Here is a 21,127-nt window from a genome sequence, read left to right on the forward strand (position 1 = left end):
ATACAGTTGAAATCTCATTGACTGTATTGCATAAATATAAACAGAGGCATAAATATAGAGGTTGTTTTCTTCAGAACTTTTCTAAAATCCAAATCAGTTTTATTAAGACATTTATATGGCATCATATAAACTTGGTGAGATAAAATAGTTATGTTTATGCTTTGTCACATTCACAAATGCAGATAACGGATTTAAGCACTCGTTCCACATTACGAATTACCAACTGTTTTTTTTTTTATTTGCCAGCATTTTTTAAGTGCAGCGCAACAGTAGGCCAAGAATGTGTTTGATACTTCTAATAATATTTTTTGTTTGTAAAACATAGCACTAAATATGGTTTACAAAGTGCATGGCTTTTGGTGTGCAGGAAATTGACATTGACAATATGCATGCAGGAAACGGACAGGGAAACTGTGGCAGGAAATAGACCGTATTGGACAAAATGCCAATAAATAAACTGCAAATAAATTATTTTTAAAAAAGTAGCTATTGTTGAGAATTAAACAAAATCACAAATGCGACAAATTACTGAATGCATACAAATGCATATCTGAATGCATATCTTAACCTGGACAATAATCATAACAAATTATTAAAATTCTATTTCATAAATCATAAAATAGCAATTACAAAATATTTTTTGTTATATTCATCTGACTATTGTACATGTTGCATTTCTTTTGTTATAATTTTTTTTACATGTGATTTCTTTTTTTCTTTTATTTGTTTTACCATGTCAGATGAAGAGTGTCCTTATGTTTAAGATCAAAAGTTAAAGGATTAAAGTTGAAGACATCCAAAATAAAGTTCAAGAATTGTTTATATCTGAAATATTAGTCTGTGTTTCTCAGACATATTTCATAACAGTAATTGCACAGGAAGATGTAATCACCTGCTGGGCATTGCTGCCTGTCGCACCTCCTCCAGTGCCCATGGGTCAGCTGCAGGGTCATCAGCCAGAAACCACCGTTCACCGACGTTTCGCTCCTTTAATTCTGGAACGTCTCCTGGTGGCGGAGCAGTGACAGGGACGTCTCCCTGTCACCCCCTGCTGCTGATAGCTGTTCTCCCTGCTGCTGTAATCTGGGGTTAGATGTTCTTCCCCCAACTCCTATCTTTCCTCCTCAGCCAGAGCCAAAAGCTACCTTTCTCTGCCTCCTCTGCCAGATCCTTTGTTGCCCTCCTTAGCCTCCCTCCGGTCACTCCTGCTTCCCTCAAGAGGCGTATGGTTGATACCCCAAGGAAACCTCGGCATCCGACCTCCACTGGGTGGATGGTCGTCTTCCAGCCAGCCTCCCGGCACTGGGAAGCGTGTCGTAGGTTGAACGAATAAGGAAACTAAGTCTTGCCTGTGGGATTTTCCACACGTCTGACCAACTGACGTTCCGGTTCATGATTCCCTCCCAGGTTGTCCAGCTTCCTTGTCGACCCTGCGCCACGGCCTTGATTTTATTGCGATCTTCCTCCATCCTCGTCACCTCTGCTACCACCATCTCCTTCCTTTGCTTGCGATTGGCCTTGGACCAAAAGCGTGGCGTCTCTCCCCATCCTAGACCTGCTCTTCCTACCTGCACTCTGCCCATGATCTCCCGGTGTTGTAGCCGACCGACAGCTTGATCGACCTCGATTTGGGCATTCCACTTGCGGCCAGTAGGAACCTTGGCATTTGCGTTCCTTGCTGACTCGTCCGTGGACTCCCTCAGCTCGAGAACCAACCTGGTCTTTTCTTGCATGTAGCCCAACTGTATGGACTGCAGTGGCAGCTGCAGCATGTTTTTTCCAAATTGACCGGTTTCAGATAGGCACCGTGGCAACCCCAACCACTTTCGTATGAATGAGTTGTCTTTTCCGTCCATCTTACTTACGGTTGATGAGGGAATCTCACTCATTTTCAGGGGCCACATCACCCTCCTGTAGAGTGTGAACTGGTAGCACCAGACCTTAAACTTCCCGGGGAGTTGGCTTTGGTCGATCCTTGCCAGTCCGTCAGAGAGCTGCTTCATGACGGTTTTCCCCATCTGTTTGTCAGATAGGTCTGCAGTATACTGCCTCCCTAGGCTTTTGATCGATTGCTCTGATAGAAGTGGGATTTTTTCCCCTCCAATGACGAAGATGGTATTGTCATTTCTGACTCCTCTCCTGATGGACAAGCTCCGAGACTTGGAAGGCTTGATTTGCATTCTTGCCCATGACATCAATTCGTCCATCCTCTTCAGCAGTCTTGTTGTGCATGCTGCTGTCTGAAGGAGGCTGGTGACATCATCCATGTAACTCCTCAGTGTAGGAAGCCTCTTGCCAGTTGGGAGTTTGATCCCCCCAACCATTTGCCTTGCCCCGATGAGGATTACCTCAAAGGCTGCTACAAACAGTATTGGAGAAATAGTACACCCCATCGCGATTCCTACTTCGAGCCGCTGCCATCCGGTGGTGAAGTCCTGGAGGGAAAAACACATCTGCAAGTTCCTAAAGTACTGAGCTACCAGGCTCTTGACGCAGGTGGGCATGTGGAAAAATTCCATGGCATAGTTGACCAGCTGATGCGGAACTGATCCGTACGCGTTGGCAAGGTCGAGCCAGATGACATGCAGGTCGGTCTTCTCCCGCTTGGCCTTCTGGATCTGGTCCCAGATCATAGTGGAGTGCTCTACACATCCTGAGAAACCTGGAACTCCTGCCTTCTGGCAGTTGGTGTCAACATAGCCGTTCTCGAGCAGATAGTTAGTCATCCTCCTGGCTAGCACTGAGAAGAAGATCTTCCCTTCTACGTTCAGTAGTGCAATGTTCCGGAATTGGCTAATGTCTTTGGAGTTTGTTTCCTTAGGTATGAAGACTGCTACCGCTCTTTGCCACTCAGATGGAATGATTTGCTTTTTCCAGGCAGTTCTCATCGGATACCATAGCAGCTCTAGTACCTTGGGGTAGTTCTTATAAAGCTTGTAGGGGACCCCATTGGGACCAGGTGCGGAAGAGGACCTTGCCTTCTCCACGACTTGCCTGACTTCACTGAGCTTAAGGGGCATGATGTTGAACTCAACCGTTGGCTTTCCCGGCTGAGGCACGTATCCTGGAGTTCCTAAAGGGATGCTCCTTTGTGGATCACTGTACTGCTCTTTGACATGCTGCTCCAGTTTCTCCTTGGTGGTTTCGAGCCTGCCACTCTTCTTTTCCTCCAGTAGTTGCCTGGCATGCTTGAAGGGATCCTTGAAGAAATTGGCTCGCTCTTTCTGCTTCCGCTGGCTGCGCTTGCGGATGCGTTCAGCTCTGCGAAGCCCGGCTAGCCTTTTCTGGACCTCCTCCCACAGGACTTTCAGACCCTCTCGCTCTGCGTGGGTTGCCTTCCTCCAGTTCTTGCGGAGTTGCCGACGCCTTTGCACAAGTTGGAGGATTTCCCTTTCCCTCCTTCCCTTCTCTCTCCTGGCGGTCCTCTGTTTGGAGACAATTTCGCCAAACTTGTCTTTACAGGTCTGGTATATTATGTCTCCAATCAGGTTAAGCTTAGTCTCGCCCCCTCCTCACAGTGATCCCTCTAGGGTCTTGATCAGGTCCAAGTCCAAATTACGCCATGCCTCTGCTTCATTCGACTTCGGCCATTTCAGCTTGCTCCTTCTGGCTGGTTCTTTGGTCTCTTCATTTGGCTCTGTTCTGTCTAACGTGTTGGGGACTGGGCCTTCATGCTCACGTGGAGGCTCAGCCTCCACCAGGGGACCTTCCTCTGTGACTCTCATGCCTTCAGCAACGTTAGGTCCTTCGGCTCTGTGGTTTTTTTCCCTGGCTTTTGGTCCTTCAAAGTTGCTGTTGGCCTTTCTGTCCACACTTCGCTTTCCCCTGATGGATCCGTAAGCCTCTAAATGTGGTCACTTTCTCCCATCCACATGCACACTTTCGGAGGGTCTTCTCCTCGTTTACTGGAGTTCTGGTGTTCTCGTTGTCCATGTTCATTGCCGTCGTCACTGCGTGGTCTGTCCTGTTGGGCCCATCTTTCGTCCCACCTCTCGGAGGGCCCGCGGGTTGTTACTCATTATGTTTCTTTGTAGTTAGGTTTGGGTGTCTCTCTCGTGAAAGACTAGTTTAATTTTTGCAGTTTAAAATATTAAACTGCAAAAATATTATCAATGCACCTCAATACCGTGGTATTTTTTTGTTAGTGTTATCATACTGTGAAAATGTCATACCGTTACACCCGTATTCAGAACATTTCAGGATGGATTGTATGTGTTTTTGGGCTCATATCAGCGTGGATTGCTTGTGAACCAGTCACAATATGATTTAAGCTTCGCAAAGGAACTGTTAATGGAAGATGAGTAGACGGTTTCATTCACGATTGTTTCAGATGTCATGACTGATAGTTGCTGTGCTTAGGACCTGATGTGATGGAAGTCTGTTTGCCAGATGTTGGACCAGGTGATCTTTCGTTCTAGTTCACTTTCCCATCTAGTCCATGCTCCTTGCTGTCCCATCCCTACCATCCTGCTGGTTCATACCTCCACCACACCTGCCCACACTTACTCCTGAATGAGTTGTTGCCCCTCTTTGCCCTGGACATTGATGACCCTGGTCGCCGGGAAGCAGCCTATGCCTGCACACTCTGTTGCTACGGACCCCACCAGTTTCTTGTGACTCAGTGACCTCCAGAGATTTGTCTATGATCCATTTCCTGCCTGGTTGAACCTGGATGCTAGCAGATGCCACTTTTGGATCCATGGATTCTCTGCACCGAAGAGATTCCCATGTCCGTGACAGCATGTACTCTTCAGCTAGGCCACTGATTGGGAGATGCATGATGTTACTTGTGCCATACAGAGCAGCACTGCTCAGACTGTGGGGTAGGCTTAGCCATCTTTGCAAGTAGCTGCTGGTCTTCCTCTCCAGGGCCTTGACTCTCGTTATGGGGACTGCATACAACCAGCAGAGGCCACAGGGTTCGGGGTAGTATGGAATGGTGGTAAATCCAGGTCTTGAACCTCCCCGGCAGGCCTGTTTTTTTTTTTTCCAAACTTGGTGATTCAGGCCTCAAGCTCTTTGCTGGTTTTCTGGATGGAAGCATCATCTTTGTGCCTGCAGTCAAAGATCTTCCTAAAGCTCTTGACTGGCTACTAGAGACTAGAGACCTTCATTTTGTTGGTTTAAAGCTCATCCTTGCCCAGATGTTGAGCTTCTTGAGTATCAACCTTCTGCCTGGGACAGATGTGGTAGTGACAGTCAGGCGATCCATGAATGCTCTTATTAGGTGCTGTCAAACTCCAGTCTTTGTTAAAGGGCCCCTGCTTTCTACCTCTGCTGACTTTACAACCATGTTCATGGTGAGGGCGAAAATGATGACCGAGATGGTGCAGCCTGTTATAATGCCTTTATCCCGATGCCAGTCTGATGTGCCTGACCCAGCAGTGACTCTTAGCTTGAAGTTTAGCTGGGAACATGATGTCGACATAGGGCAAGCTCAACAAGTTTGTGTGGTATGGATCCGTATGCATTTGCAAAGTCCAGCCACAACACAGTCAGTTGTCCCTTGCATTCGCATGCCTTCCTGATGAATTGTGTGACAACACCAGTGTGTTCCAAACAGCCAGGCACTCTAGGGATACCACCCTTCTGAACAGAGGTGTCAATATAGCGGTTTTTCAGAAGGAATTTGGTTAGGATACTGAAGAATATCTTGCCTTCTATGCTTAGCAGTTAGATTGTTCTGAACTGACTGATGTTCTTAGAGTTTTATTTTTTAGTTATATATTAGAGTTTTATTTTAAGTAGTTTTATAAATTCAAATTTGAAGTTTTTCTTCTGATTGAGTTTCAAATATGGCTGTATTTGAGGGGCTACACAAAGATAGCCAATCAGAACAGTTGGTGTTCACATTTAAGTCTTAAAGGGCCAACACGGTTAAAACCAAGTGTTTCAGACATAAGGCCAGAGACAGGGTTGAAAATTATTATCTATTATTAAATTATGACTGTTTTGGTGCAAAAAACAAAACTTTACTGACAATATTAAGTGGACCTCAGGGAAGATAATATATTATAAAAAAAGAGTACTGTATGTCATGACACCTTTAACTTATATTTCTAAACAACTATATAACATAAATATAAATTACTTAAGAAATGTTTTTATCTAATGCAATGTACTTAATGCAATGTTATCCATTCATAAAGTGGGATTTTAAAGTGTTCAAATACATTTTGAGACCAGCACTTCTAGGTTTATGTTATAGGACATTTATGTAAAAAGCCGGAGTTAATGGTAATGCAACAGTATCGGAAATTTCTAAAGAGCACGTTTTGACCTGTTATTATTGTTTTTTGTCATGTTATCTAGCAGCTCTCTCCACTGCCTCAGGCACAAATGTGTTGCACAAGTTCAGTAACAATAACTGTAAGTGTTAGCACACGTCATCTTCAGTGTTTTACCAGAAATTGATTTTTGAAACAAATTGGACTCAGAAGTTATTTTACATTTGAACAAAGATATCATGCAGATCTGTTTTTCTCTGTTTGCCATGAGTGATTGAATATTAACCCTGCAGCCCTTGATATGTCAAGGTATGTCTCTGATGTCAGGGACAGGAAATTGTTTTGCCTCTGTATGGCCCCAACAGATCATTTCATAGATATTGTGTCACATCTTTCCATTCTTTCCATTCTCATTTAATCTGAATCGTAAATCCACGAGGTTCCTTGTGCTGCCTGTGACAGTTTAATTTAACCAAATACATAGTTATTACTGTAAGATCTCACTTTAGTGGAATTTATTTAGTATACATTTGTGGGTGAACATTTCAGCTGCATTTATTATTTGGTATATAGAGAGGTTACCTTTAGTAATCACTTTTGACCTTGCTATTTCTGTCTCTCGTTGAGCATTTAAAGCATCTTCTGGTTTGCTTTCATAATCCTCCAATCATCCATTTGATTAGCAAAATGCATGGCTATTACTATATCTCACATATGTAGTATACATTTGTGTGTAAACATTTAAGCTGCATTTATTTGTAGATATACCACCAGAAATGGCTTCTTTGATGAGGCTAAGGGTTCTGTCAGCATCAGCCATCTCATCTGATCTCAGTGCCTGATGATTTTGGTTTGGTAAGCTGCTGAGGAGCTTAGCCTTGTGGTTATGTGGTCTTCAGTAACGAAATACATGTAATGGGATTACGTTTTTTTTAAAATACAAAATATAAATAACTGTATTTCACTACAGCTACAATTTAAATCATTGGTATTTAGAGTACAGTTACATTAAAATAGTATTTTGAGTACTGAAGAGATTACTTTGTAATTTATTTCATTTAATATTTAGTTTAATATTTAGTCCAGATTTAGAGGATTAGTACCTCTAAATCTGAGGCCATGGTTCTCAGCAGGAAACCGATGGAGTGCGTACTCCAGGTAGGGAAGCTGAGCCGGAAGGCAAAACTCTCGATCTACCGGTACATTTTTGTTCCTACCCTCACCTATGGTCATGAAGGATGGGTCATGACCGAAAGAACTAGGTCGCGAGTACAAGCGGCCGAAATGGGCTTCCTCAGAAGGGTGGCGGGCTATCCGTGAGGAGCTCGGAGTAGAGCCGCTGATCCTTTGCGTCGAAAGGAGTCAGTTGAGGTGGTTTGGGCATCTGGTAAGGATGCACCCTGGCCGCCTCCCTAGGGAGGTGTTTCAGGCACATCCAGCTGGGAGGAGGCCTCGGGGAAGACCCAGGATTAGGTGGAGAGATTACATCTCCACACTGGCCTGGGAATGCCTCGGGGTCCCCCAGTCAGAGCTGGTTAATGTGGCTCAGGATAAGGAAGTTTGGGGCCCCCTGCTGGAGCAGCTGCCCCTGCGACCCGACTTCGGATAAGCGGTTGAAGATAGATGGATGGATGGATGGATGGATGGATAATATTTAGTCCTTTCAGATGTAGACATATAAATACATATAAATGATGCGATCCAAAGTGCATTTGAACAGCAGTGAAACACTTTCTTATGATGTGATACATTCATACGAACAGACAGAGAGGTACGTTTGAAGTCAGTTTGGAGCAGAAGAAATAGAAATAAAGCATCCGTAAATTGTCAGCTTTATGCTAAGTTAAAATGCTATTTCTATCCATTTTACATGCACATGTTACCAGGCACGATCATATTTTTTGATCAAGAAAGTTCATGTTAGATCATAAATTGTTTCTTTCTAGTTAGAAAATATTACGGGGCAAAAATCATATTCTTGATAATATTTTTTTTTACTGTTTTCCTGCAAAAATATCAATAAATCCTTAAAACAAAATTAATTTGATCTTTTAGAAACTTTCTTTCAGAGAATACATTTTTAACATTTGTGTATTTTGTCTTACTGTACTGGCAGTAGAGTTTTTATAGTCAAAGCAAGTGAAAAAATCTACCAGTGCTGAAGAAGTAATCCAAAATATTTAGAATACGTTACTGACATTGCGTAATCTAACGGAATACATTACAAATGACATTTTATAGCATGTATTCTGTAATCTGTAGTTGAATACATTTCAAAAGTAACCCTCCCAACCCTGGTGGTCTTTTGTGGTTATGGGAGCCTGAAATGAGGTCTTGAAGCACCGAAGGGTCCTGTACGCATCCTTTAACATATGTTATATATGTAGGGTATCTGTGGTTTGAACGAAGCAAATATGTTTGGGTAATGATATCTGTTCAGTTTAATGGGTGGTACGCTTATCCACTAGCGATATCAAAGATATGGGTTCGATTCCCTGGGAATACACAGAGCCATAATACCTTAAATGCGCCATAATTCACTTAGCATAAAAGCATCAAACTAATAAATAAATACATTTAAATGTGTTTTTTCTTTTTTTTTTCACAGAAGCCAAAGAAGCCACCACCACCATCCAAAACTCCAGGTATGGCATCACATCCTCAAAATACCCTAATCTACACTGATTGCATGATTCTGATAACATCACTTTATTTGGATATATTTTCTCTTCATATCAAGCTGCTCCAAGTGTACTCAAGTATAAAAGATCTTGAAGTACACTGTATGGCCAAATATTTGTGGTCACCCCCTTCTAATTAACGGGTTTATTAAAAGGGGGTATCACCAAATGTCAGTTCCTGACCTCATTGATGCTCTTTTGCCAGGCACTGGTGTTGGCTGATTGGGCATGTCTTGCTTTCGGTATTCCAATTCATCCTAAAGGTGTTCAGTAGGTGTTTATGTCTGGGCTCTGTGCAGGCCAGTCAAGTTCTTCCACACCAGACTCTTTTTTTTTGAGTTTTTTTTTATTGTGATTTGTGTGCAAGTGCAGTCATTCTTGAACAGAAAAGACCCTTCCAAACTTTTCGAAGCACAGAAGTCACTAGAATGTCACTGTATAGTGTAGCGTTACATTTTTTGTTTTGCTTTGTTTTTTGTACTTGAATCAATGGAATAGCTAAACCTGTTAATTAGAAGGAGGTGTCCATGTAATTTGTGTTTATTGTGTATTGTTATCCATATTCTGACCTGCAAGCAATTATGTATGATAACAACCACAAAAAACCTGTGATTAATTTTGAGAGATACAATTGTAGCTTATTCTTAGCAAACAACCTTGGCTTGTTTGTGTCTGCCAGCGAACTTTTAGATATGCTTGCTGGTGTTAGATTATTAGCTTCAGGCAGCTGTCATGATTTGATATGACACAACTGTGGTTCCTGTTCTGGTTGCTGCCGGCACACTGCACGACTCTGTTTTTGTAGCTTGCTAGCCTTGCTATCGTTTTATCCTTTGCCATTTTACCACATGCTTCGTTTTTCCCTCTTTTCTACTGTTTCAACTGTGTGTGTTTTACAGTGCACACCCGTTTCTCTTTTAGCATTTCTTTTTTCCACTTGTGTACATCTTGTGACTCGACTGCATGATTTCGTTTTCTCCTCTGTGTTTTACACGGATTATTGCATCAATCTCAAACATCTGCTGATCAGGAACCACATCGAACCACATCAATCTTAAAACCTCGCCGCTCAAGAACAACCATAACAACAACAAACAATTGCGGTAAGTCTTGGCATCCGCTCATGTTATTTCTTCTTGTATTGCATGCCACATGCTTACTATAGCTTCTTCCATCAGTAGTGAGGGATTTACATGTGATAAATGTAAGGAATTAGTCAGGCTAATGGAGAAGGTTAATGAGTTAGAGACACGCATCAGAATGCTAGTGGAGGTCAGTGAGAAAAGGAAGCCGGTACAAACTGTTTCAGATTCGGCTAGTACAGCTAGCGACACACACACTTTGGTTCCAGCTGTAGAGCCCCCGCAGCAGGGCGTTTGGATGACATCTTGTCAGCATACTCGCTCAGCAAAGCGACACCACTCTCCTGTTCCTGTTAGGGTTTCCAATTGATTCTTCCCACTCAGTGTTGCACCCACTAAGAATCATGTTGAAAGAGTCTTAGTAATAGGTGATTTTATAGTAAGGAATGTAGAAATAGAGACTCCAGCTACAATTGTTAAATGCATTTCAGGGGTTTGGGCGTCTGACATCTGATCAAATTTACAAGTGCTGGCTAATGTTAAATGTAGATTTTCTAAAATTGTTATTCATGTCGGCACTAACCTTGTCTGGCTTCACCAGTTGGAGATCACTAAAGATAATTTTAAATTGGTTTGTTAACTTGCAAAAATGATGTCAGACACTGTAATATGCTCTGGCCCCCTCCCTGCTTGTCGTAGTGACTAGGTTTATTGTAGATTATTGTCAATGAACGGCTGGATGTCTGAGTGGTGTCCGGAGAATAGCATAGGATTTATAGACAATTGGAAGACATTTTGGGGTAGACCTGACCTGCTAAAGAGAGACGGACTCCATCTCTCCAGGGAAGGTGCTGCTCTCCTCTCTAGTAATTTGGCTCATAGGCTTAATAGTGATAGTGTTTGAATAACTGGGACTCAGGTCAAGAAGCAGACAAACTTGTTAATCTGAACGTCTGCTAGCTGCCTTGAGACGTCACATAAACTACAACATATAGGGACTGTATCACCTAGATATCATATAGAGACTGTGTCTGTACCCCGAACTACCAAACACAAAGCCCTCTCTAAATCATTTAGAAAAAAATGTATTAAGGTCAAATGTAAAAAAAAAACTAAAAAAAAAAACTGATAAAGGTAGTGCTACTTAACATTAGAATTCTTTCAACCAAAGCACTAATTATAAATGAAATTTTGCAAATCATAGTTTGGATGCTCACTGTTTGACTAAAACCTGTCTTAAACTGGATGAATATATTAGTTTAAATGAATTAACTACAATTTACTAGTTTTTGGTGTTAATCAGACGACAGAATATAAGTTTAAGTCTTTTGAACTAATAATGCTTAATGTGACACCGTCAGATATAAATAAAAAAACCTTTGCTACAGTATATAGATCACTTGGGAATAACAAATATCAAATGAATGATTAATTAGAGGTATTTTGTGGTGCACGAAAGGATAGTGTCTGTATCTACAGACAGGCACTAAAAGCTGCCAGGTCAACATATTTTAGCAAACTCATTGAAAATAACTACAACAATCCTAGGTGTTTATTCAGTACTGTGGCTAAATTGGTTTGGAATAAAGCCTTGACTGAACTAGATATTCCGTCATAGCACAATAGGTAATGACTTCATGAATTACTTTACTGATAAAATAGAAATCAATGGAATTAAAATTGGAATTATGCAGTCAACTGTGACAGCACCTCAGAAAACAGTGTCTCATAATTTGCTTCAAGCAGCTTGAATCCTTCGCTGTCATAGGTCATGAAGAGCTAAAAAAAAAGTATAAAAAAAATCAAAATTCACATCATGTATGTTAGATCCAATACTAACTAAGATCTTAAAAAAAGGGTTTCCCTATAATCTCAGAACCTCTTCTTAATATTATAAACTCCTCGCTATCCATAGGACATGTCCCAAGTTACTTTAAAATGGCTGTTATCAAACCACTTATCAAGAACCCACAGCTTGATCCTGGCAAATTGGCTAATTAAAGACCAATGGCAAATGGCAAATATATATATATATATATGAACAATTTTCATCAGGATTTATGCCCCATCACAGTACAGATTTACTTATCAGAGAGCACTTATCAGAGTTACAAATTACTTGCTCTTATCATTTGATCGCAGCTGCATTTCTCTTCTAGTGCTTTTAGATTTTAGTGCTGCCTTCGACACCATAGATCACAACATTCTCTTGAATAGGCTGAAGAATTATGTTGGAATTAGTGGACTTGCATTAGCATGGTTCAGGTCCTGTTTATCAGTCCGCTACCACTTTGTATGTGTAAACAAGGAATTGCCAAATCAAACATAAGTTAAGTATGGAGTGCCACAGGGATCAGTTTTAGGGCCTCTGCTTTTCTCCTTATATATGTTTCCCCTGGGAGATCGAATCAGGAATCATGAAATAAGTTTCCACTGTTAAGCCAACAATACCCTACTTTATATTTCTTCTAAACCCAATGAAATTTCACAGTTCTCCAAATTAGCAGTGTATCAGTGAAATAAAAAATTGGATGGCAAGAAATTTCCTTCTACTCAATTACAACAAAACAGAGGTTGTAATTATTGGACCAAAAACCTCATTACTGCAAGTTCAATAAATAAACTTCAATTGGTTCAAAATGCAGCTGCCAGAGTGCTGACTAGAACCATGAAATATGATCATCTTAGCCCAATTTTACGTTGTAACATTGGCATATTTCATATTCATTTAAAAATTCTGTTAACTACATACAAAGCTTTGAATGGTCCAGCTCCACAGTACTTAAGTGACCTTCTACCATGCTATATTCCATCATGTTCATTATGATCACAAAATTCTGGCCTGTTAATTGTTCCTAGAATATCAAAATCCTTAAAAGGAGGTGGATCTTTTTCCTATTTCGCTCCAAAACTATGGAATAGTCTCACTAACATTGTTCGGGATGTAGACACAAGTCTAGACTAAAGACTCCTCTATGTAGCCAGGCTTACACCTAATGTATCCATCAACTCACAATTAGGCTGCTTTAGTTAGGTCTTCCGGAACCAGAAACATTTCTCAGAAACATTTATCATAATCTAGAACTCTGCAATAAATTGAATGACATCTACGTTAATATTATTCTATTTGTTTCCCTGTCTCAACCTCGGGATTCATATTCAGAGGTTACCAGAGCCAGCCAGATCCAGCTCCGTTCTTGCTTTGTGTCGGACTCCACTGCTACATGTTGCTGAGTGATGACAACAAACTACAGTCGGTGCTGGCCAGACATCACTTCAGTCTTTTACAATGGACTTCAGAGGATGAACTGATGCCAACTCCAACTATAAGACGTTGGATACTTTATATGCCACTGCCTGAACCTTGGATTTAGGATGGACCCCACCGAACCTCACCGAAATGATCTGCTGGATGAACTGCAATGCACCTCATTGATCTCTGCATGCTTTACCTTTGTTTATTGATGAAATTCACTATTGAAATGGAATACTTGGACTATCAATTAATTGCCAACAAAAGCCTTCATCAGCCAGATAATCTATGTGAATTTTTGCAGTTAATCCAGGATGGACTTCAAAGACATTAGTCATTAATCTGAGTTGATAAAAAAATGTTTGTTTAAACACTGGCCCTTAACTTAGTTTACAAACTTTTAAACCATGACTTGCACTGCACACAAATAACAAATTTTGGCATAATGTTCATGCTGTTTATCCAGAGGGGAACTAGCCCCCACAGTGAGCCTGGTTTCTCCCAAGGATATTTTTCTCCAATTATTATTTAACTATTTAATTACATATTTTATACACAATTTACAATCATATTAATCAAACTACACAATGATGACTAAGACTTATATATATATATATATATATATATATATATATATATATATATACGGTTTCATTTTCTGTTAAAGCATGATTGTGAAGGGGTTTGTGGGGTGGGAAAGGAGGAAACGGGAAACTTCAGACTTTTAACTCAAAAGGTAGGTCTTTAATTAGACAAGCTAAAAATGGCTTTTCAGCAAACATTCAATGAGCACGCTTTTAAGCGTCCACATCTCAACACATTATCTCCTTGTATGTGGTAGCTCTCTCTCTCTCTCTCCGTCGCTAGCATGGTTTCTACTTATTTCGCTCTCCTCAATGTTTACTGCAATCAGAAACAGGTGTTGGACATTATAGCGCGCCGGTGTGTGCACCCATACAGCTGTCTTCTCTCCGGACGATCACTCGACCACGCCCCTACTGTCACATATCCCCACTGCCCGGCTCAGTCATCCGGACACCCCCCCCCCACTCACACACATATCTGGACAGCCATCGGCACCCCCGGTCTATGGACCACCTCAAACCTAAACAGCTGAAGAGCCAGATACTATGATCCGCGCATTGGTATCTTTCATGCGGTGGAGCCATTGGAGTGGGGCGTGATCTGAACAGAGGGTGTAGGGTCAACACCGGAGAGTGAGGATAGGCAACTTGATGGCAAGACACTTATTCAGTGGTGCTGTACTTAGTCTCCCTCAGTGTGTAAAATGAAAGGGAGAAAGAAATTGGGTGAATGTAAAAGCAGTCCACAACAAAGTACAGCTTTCACCTGCGTAAATGCCTGTTGATACTGCTCCGTCCACTTGACCAGGTCTGGAGCTCCAATTCTATTGAGATCAGTCAGCCATAATTAGGCACAAACCTTCTATAATAGCCAGCCAGCCTCACCTCCTTTTTGGTCTTGGGTGTTGGGCAGGTCGCAATCGCCGCAGTCTTATAAATTTGGGAACGCACCTGCCCTTAGTGTGATCGGAGGACTCATTCGATGGGGACCTCGATTAACAGAAGTGGGCACAATGTCACTCTTGGGGTGGTGGGCGTATTCACCAGCTGACATTCATGGCATTCCGCACACCAACTGCGAACATCCCTGTGAATGCCTGGCCAATAGAAATAGGCCATTAGTCAGTTCAGTGTCTTCTCCTTCCCTAATTGACCCACCATTGGATTATAATGAGCCGTCTGGAATAACATTTCCCAACGGCTCTGCGGTATTAACAATTAGGTTGTATCCTATTTTGTCTGAGCGTCCTGCATCACTCGACACAACCGCTTTATTATAATAGCAAAATACGGATATGAAAGTGTGACGTTTGGGTGGAGCCGTTGACCATCAATAACTTTCACTTGGTCAAGGGCATGCCTAAGGGTTTCATCTCTTGACTGCTCCAGAGGGAAATCCCCTTCGGGAAATTCTCTGAGGACAGGTGGGTCTGAAGCCTCCCCCCTCCCTTACGTCATTCTGACATGGAGCTGACAAAGACCGCACCAGCTCTGCCTCCCCAGCCAAGACATTGCACATTTCACATCTAAAAACTTTCTCGCAGGACCCATTTACAGATGGGTCACCAAACAGTAGTGGGATGAGTCTGGCCACCCACTGAGCACACTGCCAGCCCCAGATCTCGGCTGTCCTCTCCAACAAGTCCAAGAAGGCCTCAGGATAATCTTCTGCTCCCATCTTCATGAGGGCGACCGGTTGCTTGGGGGCTGCTGGGTCCGGGGTGCAGCCGGAGTTTTCTCCTGGTGCAGTAAGCTCCGGATTGCATGCAGGTCCTCTGCTTGAGCTTGGAGCACCTCCTGGAATCTGCAAATCAAGTAGGGCCTGATGTTGTGCATGATGCATACTGACGAGGGACTTGATGACTACCGCCAACTGCAAGAACTCCATACTGGCGTATTTCCTCCAATTTTCCTGTTTTTTTTTTTTTTTGCACCAATGTGAAGGGGTTCGTTGAGTGGGAAAGGATGAAATGGGAAACTTGGGACTTTTAACTTAAAAGGTAGGTCTTTAATTGGACAAACTCAAAATGGCTTTTCAGCGTCCACAGTTTAACACAGACTCTGCATGTATGTGGTAGCTCTCGCTCTCCGTCACTGGCGTCGTTCCTCCTTATATCGCTCTCCCCAATGCTTACTGCAATCAGAAACAGGTGTTAGACATTATAGCGCTCAGGGGTGTGCACCCTTACCGGTTTCTCTCCAGGCAAATGCTCGACCATGCCACCACCACCACATTGATTTTCTGTAAAGCTGCTTTGAAATGATTTGTGTTGTGAAAAGTGCTATACAAATAAAAATGACAAAATCAGATGATCTGATAATGAAGATGTAGCAATCATCATTCAATCCTCACAGCTTTTGACTGCAGAACATGCAAAAAAGCAGATGTTGTTATGCATCAAAGAAAACCACATCATCCCAATTGCTTTATAGAAAGCTTGCAGAGTGTTGCAAAGATTTGGCCTGCCTGCCCTACCCACACAGGAAATGCAAGTCACTATCTGTCGCAGAAGTCACTTTGTTCTTTTATCTGCCATCTAAAGAGGTGCTCTTTCTAGTGCCTCAGAAACCGGTTGTTAAATGAGAAAATATGTGGACAAAAAACGTCAGCAGCCAGGGCCTGAGGATAAAGGTAAGAGAGGGTTTGCTGCCCAGTTCCTTTCATACCACCAATTCTCTTTGCACACAATGCCACAAACACTGAAAAGCAGTCACTTTAAATTGCTGTCTTGTATAGAAAACAAATGTATTTATCAACCACCCATATATCATATTGGGGGTTTTATTAAAATACTCTAAAAATGTTGGAGTAAGACTTTGATCATGTCCGTTTTCAAATGCTTTTCTGCAAGTGCATTTAAATGTGCATTTTTCATTTAAATCAACCTAAACCAAAAAATAATTATAAGGAGAAAGTTAAAGAATGAGAAAAAAAAAAAAGTATAGTAATAAAAAGGAAACCATAAATAGTAATGTGTGTGTAAACATAAAACCTTTAAATTTCAGTAACTGAAAGATGCACAAGATAATGTGCAACGTTCTAGTATAGCAGCCTTGTTTGTATAGAAAAGCATATTTATTTATTTATTTATTTATTATTATTTATTTTTAAGTTTCTTGTACAAAATAATGAATTATCAGATCAGTGATAATCTTTTAAAATCGATTTCAGTAAATTATCCCTAAAATACCACTTGGTTGGTTTTATATTTATTCATAATACCTACAGTATATGTTTTTCACTAATTTGTATATTTGTGTATTTATTGACTTATTTAATATGAAAAACAATTCCCAATAAAGAGTCTACATTAGAAACACATTTATTTTATCCTATTGCACAAGTCTATTTAGACCACTGTATTGAAAAAATCCCTTGTTCTTGGTATTTTCTAAATCCTCTATTTCTATGAATCTTTCCTCTTGACCTTGCAGTTTGAGGTTACAATTAAAAAGCAAAATTAGTTTTATCTTTGTTCACCTCATATTACAATCACTGTTGCATGATTCCGTGCATAATCAAGTGAATATAGCAGTATTTCACCTTTTGAAATTCACCTTTCAATTTATAGCAATCACATGGCCAGAAAAATGTTATCATTTAAAATGTATGCAGTGTAGTGTTCATCCTTACAGGCTTCATTTGGAAAATGTTATTAAGATACTATATTTTAATAGCCTTGGGGTCTTTTGGAGCATTTTGGATGAATTACCAAATGGCAGCCAGACGTTATTTGCACTACAACAATGTGCACTCAGAAGTGTTTTCAGTGTCGCTATTGTGAGATTGAGGATGTCATTGTTATATGATGTAACAGATCAGTAGTTCTGAAAATCTTAATTGTGTCATAATGTATGGCCATATTATATATTAGAGAGCTGCAAGAACATTCTTATTAATCTATATTGATGGCCCCCTGTTTGGTCCAAGTCCTGCAGTTATCAAATTAACAAAATAAACCCAAAAATAAAACTTCTGTCATCATTCACCCTCATGTTGTTCCAAACCTGGATAACTTTCTTTTTTACCATGGAACAACACAAAAGTAGAATGACAGTCACCATTCACAAAACACAAAAAATATGCAGTGAAATTTAATGGTGACTGAGACTGTCATTCTGCCTAACATTTCCTTTTGTGTTCCACGGAAGAAAGAATGAGGGTTAATGAATGATGAATACATTTTCATTTTTGGGTGAACTATTCCTTTAAAACAAAAGTAAATTGTATCTGTACTTTGGACGTTATATAAGCCTCAACTGTGGAGGAAAGGTATCATGCACCATGACCAACAGCATCTTCATGTGCCTGCAGTTCTATTAGCATCAAAGACTTCCTGCCAATGAGTTTTTACTCATATGAATTGCTCTGGAACATGTATCAGATAAACTGTGATGTTTGAAAGCAGAAGCATACCTCATGTGTTCCAGATAAATGTGTCCATTATTTAGAGGAAGCATCACAAAACGCAGGCCTTGTGATTTGACCATCAAAAAAAGTGATTATACAAGAAAATGCATCATATTGAGAAGATTGAAGGAGGTCTGTGTGGTTTAAACATTCTGTAAAAATATCTTGTTCTGACCTGCTTTAAGACATGTATGTCAGTGTGCAAACTCATGAAAGTTCTCATGTCATTTGTACCAGTTCAATAAATTAAATGCATTAGAACCATCAACCATTGTGATTGCATAATTGGGCTTCTAGTGGAATGCTCATTTCATGAGTTTCCTTTGATTTCTGTGACTGTGGATGAAGAGCGCAGAGAAATGATGGTTATCTTTAGCATGTTCTATGCAATCAAGAGTTACCTGGTTGCATAAATTAATAGTGCTGCATTAACCTGGAACAGTGTCCTGGATTTTTTATTTTTTTTTTTGTTGTTTTTTTTAATGCTTATATACTTTGTATTATCCTAGTGTATTATGCCAAGACAACTTTAAGCAAGCCATTCATAGGTTGTTTCCACCAAAAACAGTAAACGTTGTTTGAGCATTCTGACCTGCCTGACACAACAACACTGTCTCAACCAATGGCATGAGTTTGGGGCAGGACTATCTATATGTCCAACCAATGGAAGACAGGGAGTGTCCGGGAAACAGTTATTTTTGCCGTTCTGTTTGGTGCCTAAACAGAACATTAGGCTGACTGAACATAGTTTGGTTTGACACTGTCATCAACAGTATAATAAATAATTTAAAACATCTTGTGCATGCAATGTGCATTGATGTATGTCATTCCAGTAAAATGCTATTACTTCACCAAATAAAACTGACCCCAATTGACCCAAATCACCTCCAGACAAAATAATAAATTGGTTTAATATAATAAATACCCACACAAAAAAACCACACAGTTGTTTCTGAGGCTACACATATTGTATTTACGTGTCTGTGACATTTAATGTATTAAAACATGCATATTTGTGTTTTTTCTCTCTTATGAAGTTGTTAAGCCCTTGCCAGAGAAGCCCGCCAAACCAGCTGCACCCATCGTTCCTCCCAAAAAACCTGTGCCTCCAAGCAAGGGACTGCTGCGTCCTACTTCCATCCACTCAAAGCGGCCTGACTTACCCCTCACACCATCACCAGCCTCTAAGCAAGTGTTGGTGTCCTAAGCCTTTTCTTTGTACATTTTTAGATTCTTATTGACTGTTATGGCATGACAATTACAATAGCCTGAATGTGGAAATCATCTTTAAATAGTTATTATGGCTGTTCCACACCATAGTAAGCTCCCTCGCTGCCCATTGATTAAAAGGCAGCTACCTTTTAAGGAAGGCTGGGTATTGATACATATAATATTTCCCGCTTTGATTCAATATATTAACAAGCTCTTGATTTATTTTGTTGAATATTGGGAATGTTAAAATATAGATCAAAATTAATCTTCATATCTGTATTTTTACCCAGACTTCTAAGGCAGCATCCAAACCTAAATGGAGCCTTTAAAAAACTAAAAACGTAATTATTTGTTATGCAATGCACTTAGGATTGCCTTATTTGAGAAGAATGCCTTGGATTTTGGTCGATTATCTCTCATAAGTCTGCAAAATTTGTATGTGTTCTGTTTTGAATAGCATTAACATCGAGAGCATGATTATGAGACCTAAAAATGTTGGCTTGATGGGCAGCTAATAGGTTTTGCAACAGCAAATATCAATTTGACCTTCTCATCACAAATCCCACAGGCACAATGGAGAAGTTCCCCTTATTCGACCAAAGTCTGAGTGCGAACCATTACCCAGCAAGCCAAAAACAACTGTTGTGGATGGCAGTGAGAAGGATTCAGACATGGGTAAGTTGCTTGTGTTTCATACGGCATAAGGAGCTATCGCTGGCCATAATGTTAGTGTTTTGACTGGTTTTGGCTCTTGTATGCACTATTGTCTTAGCTTAATATGATTTCTGTGGTGGTGTGATTAAAGCCAAGCTGCGTGTATGTGAATTAGCACCATGGATCCATTGCTGGGAGCAGGATTACTACTGATGCTGGAGGATAATATTCCAGATATGTGTAGCAGGTGGTACAGCCTCAGAGGAGTATGGAGAAAAGCCCTCCTGTCCTATTCTAATGCCCTATTCTAATGCCCAATTTCTTGGGTCTCTTTCAATTCCTTTGTCACCCCATCTTCTGCTTAATTGACATTGCACCGAGACTGTTGTTAGAATCTCTAGGTGGAATTGGTGTTGGAAATTGTGATATCTTTTTTGGGATTTCTAAATAAAGTGTATATAATAACATTATGTAGGCTTAGTCAAGGCAACATAATTAAGGTTAAAAAGTAATATATAGTTTGCATTAAAAAGGTCTGTCAGAATTGTGATAAGAATATGTATGTAGACGATGCAGTCAAAAAGATTAAATGCATTTTCTTCTTTTTCTGCATTTAAAACTACAGTGAAAACCGTTTCAAGGCCTACATTGTTCTGCTTTCTATGACCTGTAAGATGCAGGTTTTTTTTTCCTCCAGGGGCGCTTAACGTCTCAGATAAACAAATCCACTACTCATCTGCATTTCAATTTCGGAATTTTTATATCTCTTTGTAGACATTTTTACATTTAATAGTTATTTTTTATTTTAAGGATTTATGGAAATCCGCCTCAGCGGTATCTATAAAAGCATTTTTAAAATCCTCAACCAGTAATAAAAAACAACTGTGATTGGCCCATACTGGCCAGCACTAATAAAAGTAACAGGTACCAAATAGCAGTGCTTTCTACGTGCTGTCTCAGGGGTTGGTCTGGACCTCTCGACAATAATTCACACCTGAAATAAAAACAGGCCGAAGACCATTT

At 40.5% G+C, this 21,127-nt stretch overlaps 1 protein-coding gene across 3 annotated transcripts in view; it reads left to right on the plus strand.

Moving 5' to 3' along the window:
• The window catches only part of LOC127623799 (CD2-associated protein-like), a 77,264-nt gene that overhangs the window by 36,393 nt on the left and 19,744 nt on the right, over nt 1-21,127 (plus strand). For 2 of the 3 annotated variants that reach the window (XM_052098317.1, XM_052098319.1), the window contains 3 exons: nt 8,836-8,872; nt 19,276-19,432; nt 20,019-20,125. In XM_052098317.1, the coding sequence (XP_051954277.1) occupies nt 8,836-8,872; nt 19,276-19,432; nt 20,019-20,125 (301 nt within the window). The remainder of the gene's footprint in view (nt 1-8,835; nt 8,873-19,275; nt 19,433-20,018; nt 20,126-21,127) is intronic. The other variant, XM_052098318.1, reaches the window with a different exon arrangement.

The sequence above is a fragment of the Xyrauchen texanus genome, chromosome 30, assembly GCF_025860055.1.
Source record: "Xyrauchen texanus isolate HMW12.3.18 chromosome 30, RBS_HiC_50CHRs, whole genome shotgun sequence".
NCBI classification, from domain to species: domain Eukaryota; kingdom Metazoa; phylum Chordata; class Actinopteri; order Cypriniformes; family Catostomidae; genus Xyrauchen; species Xyrauchen texanus.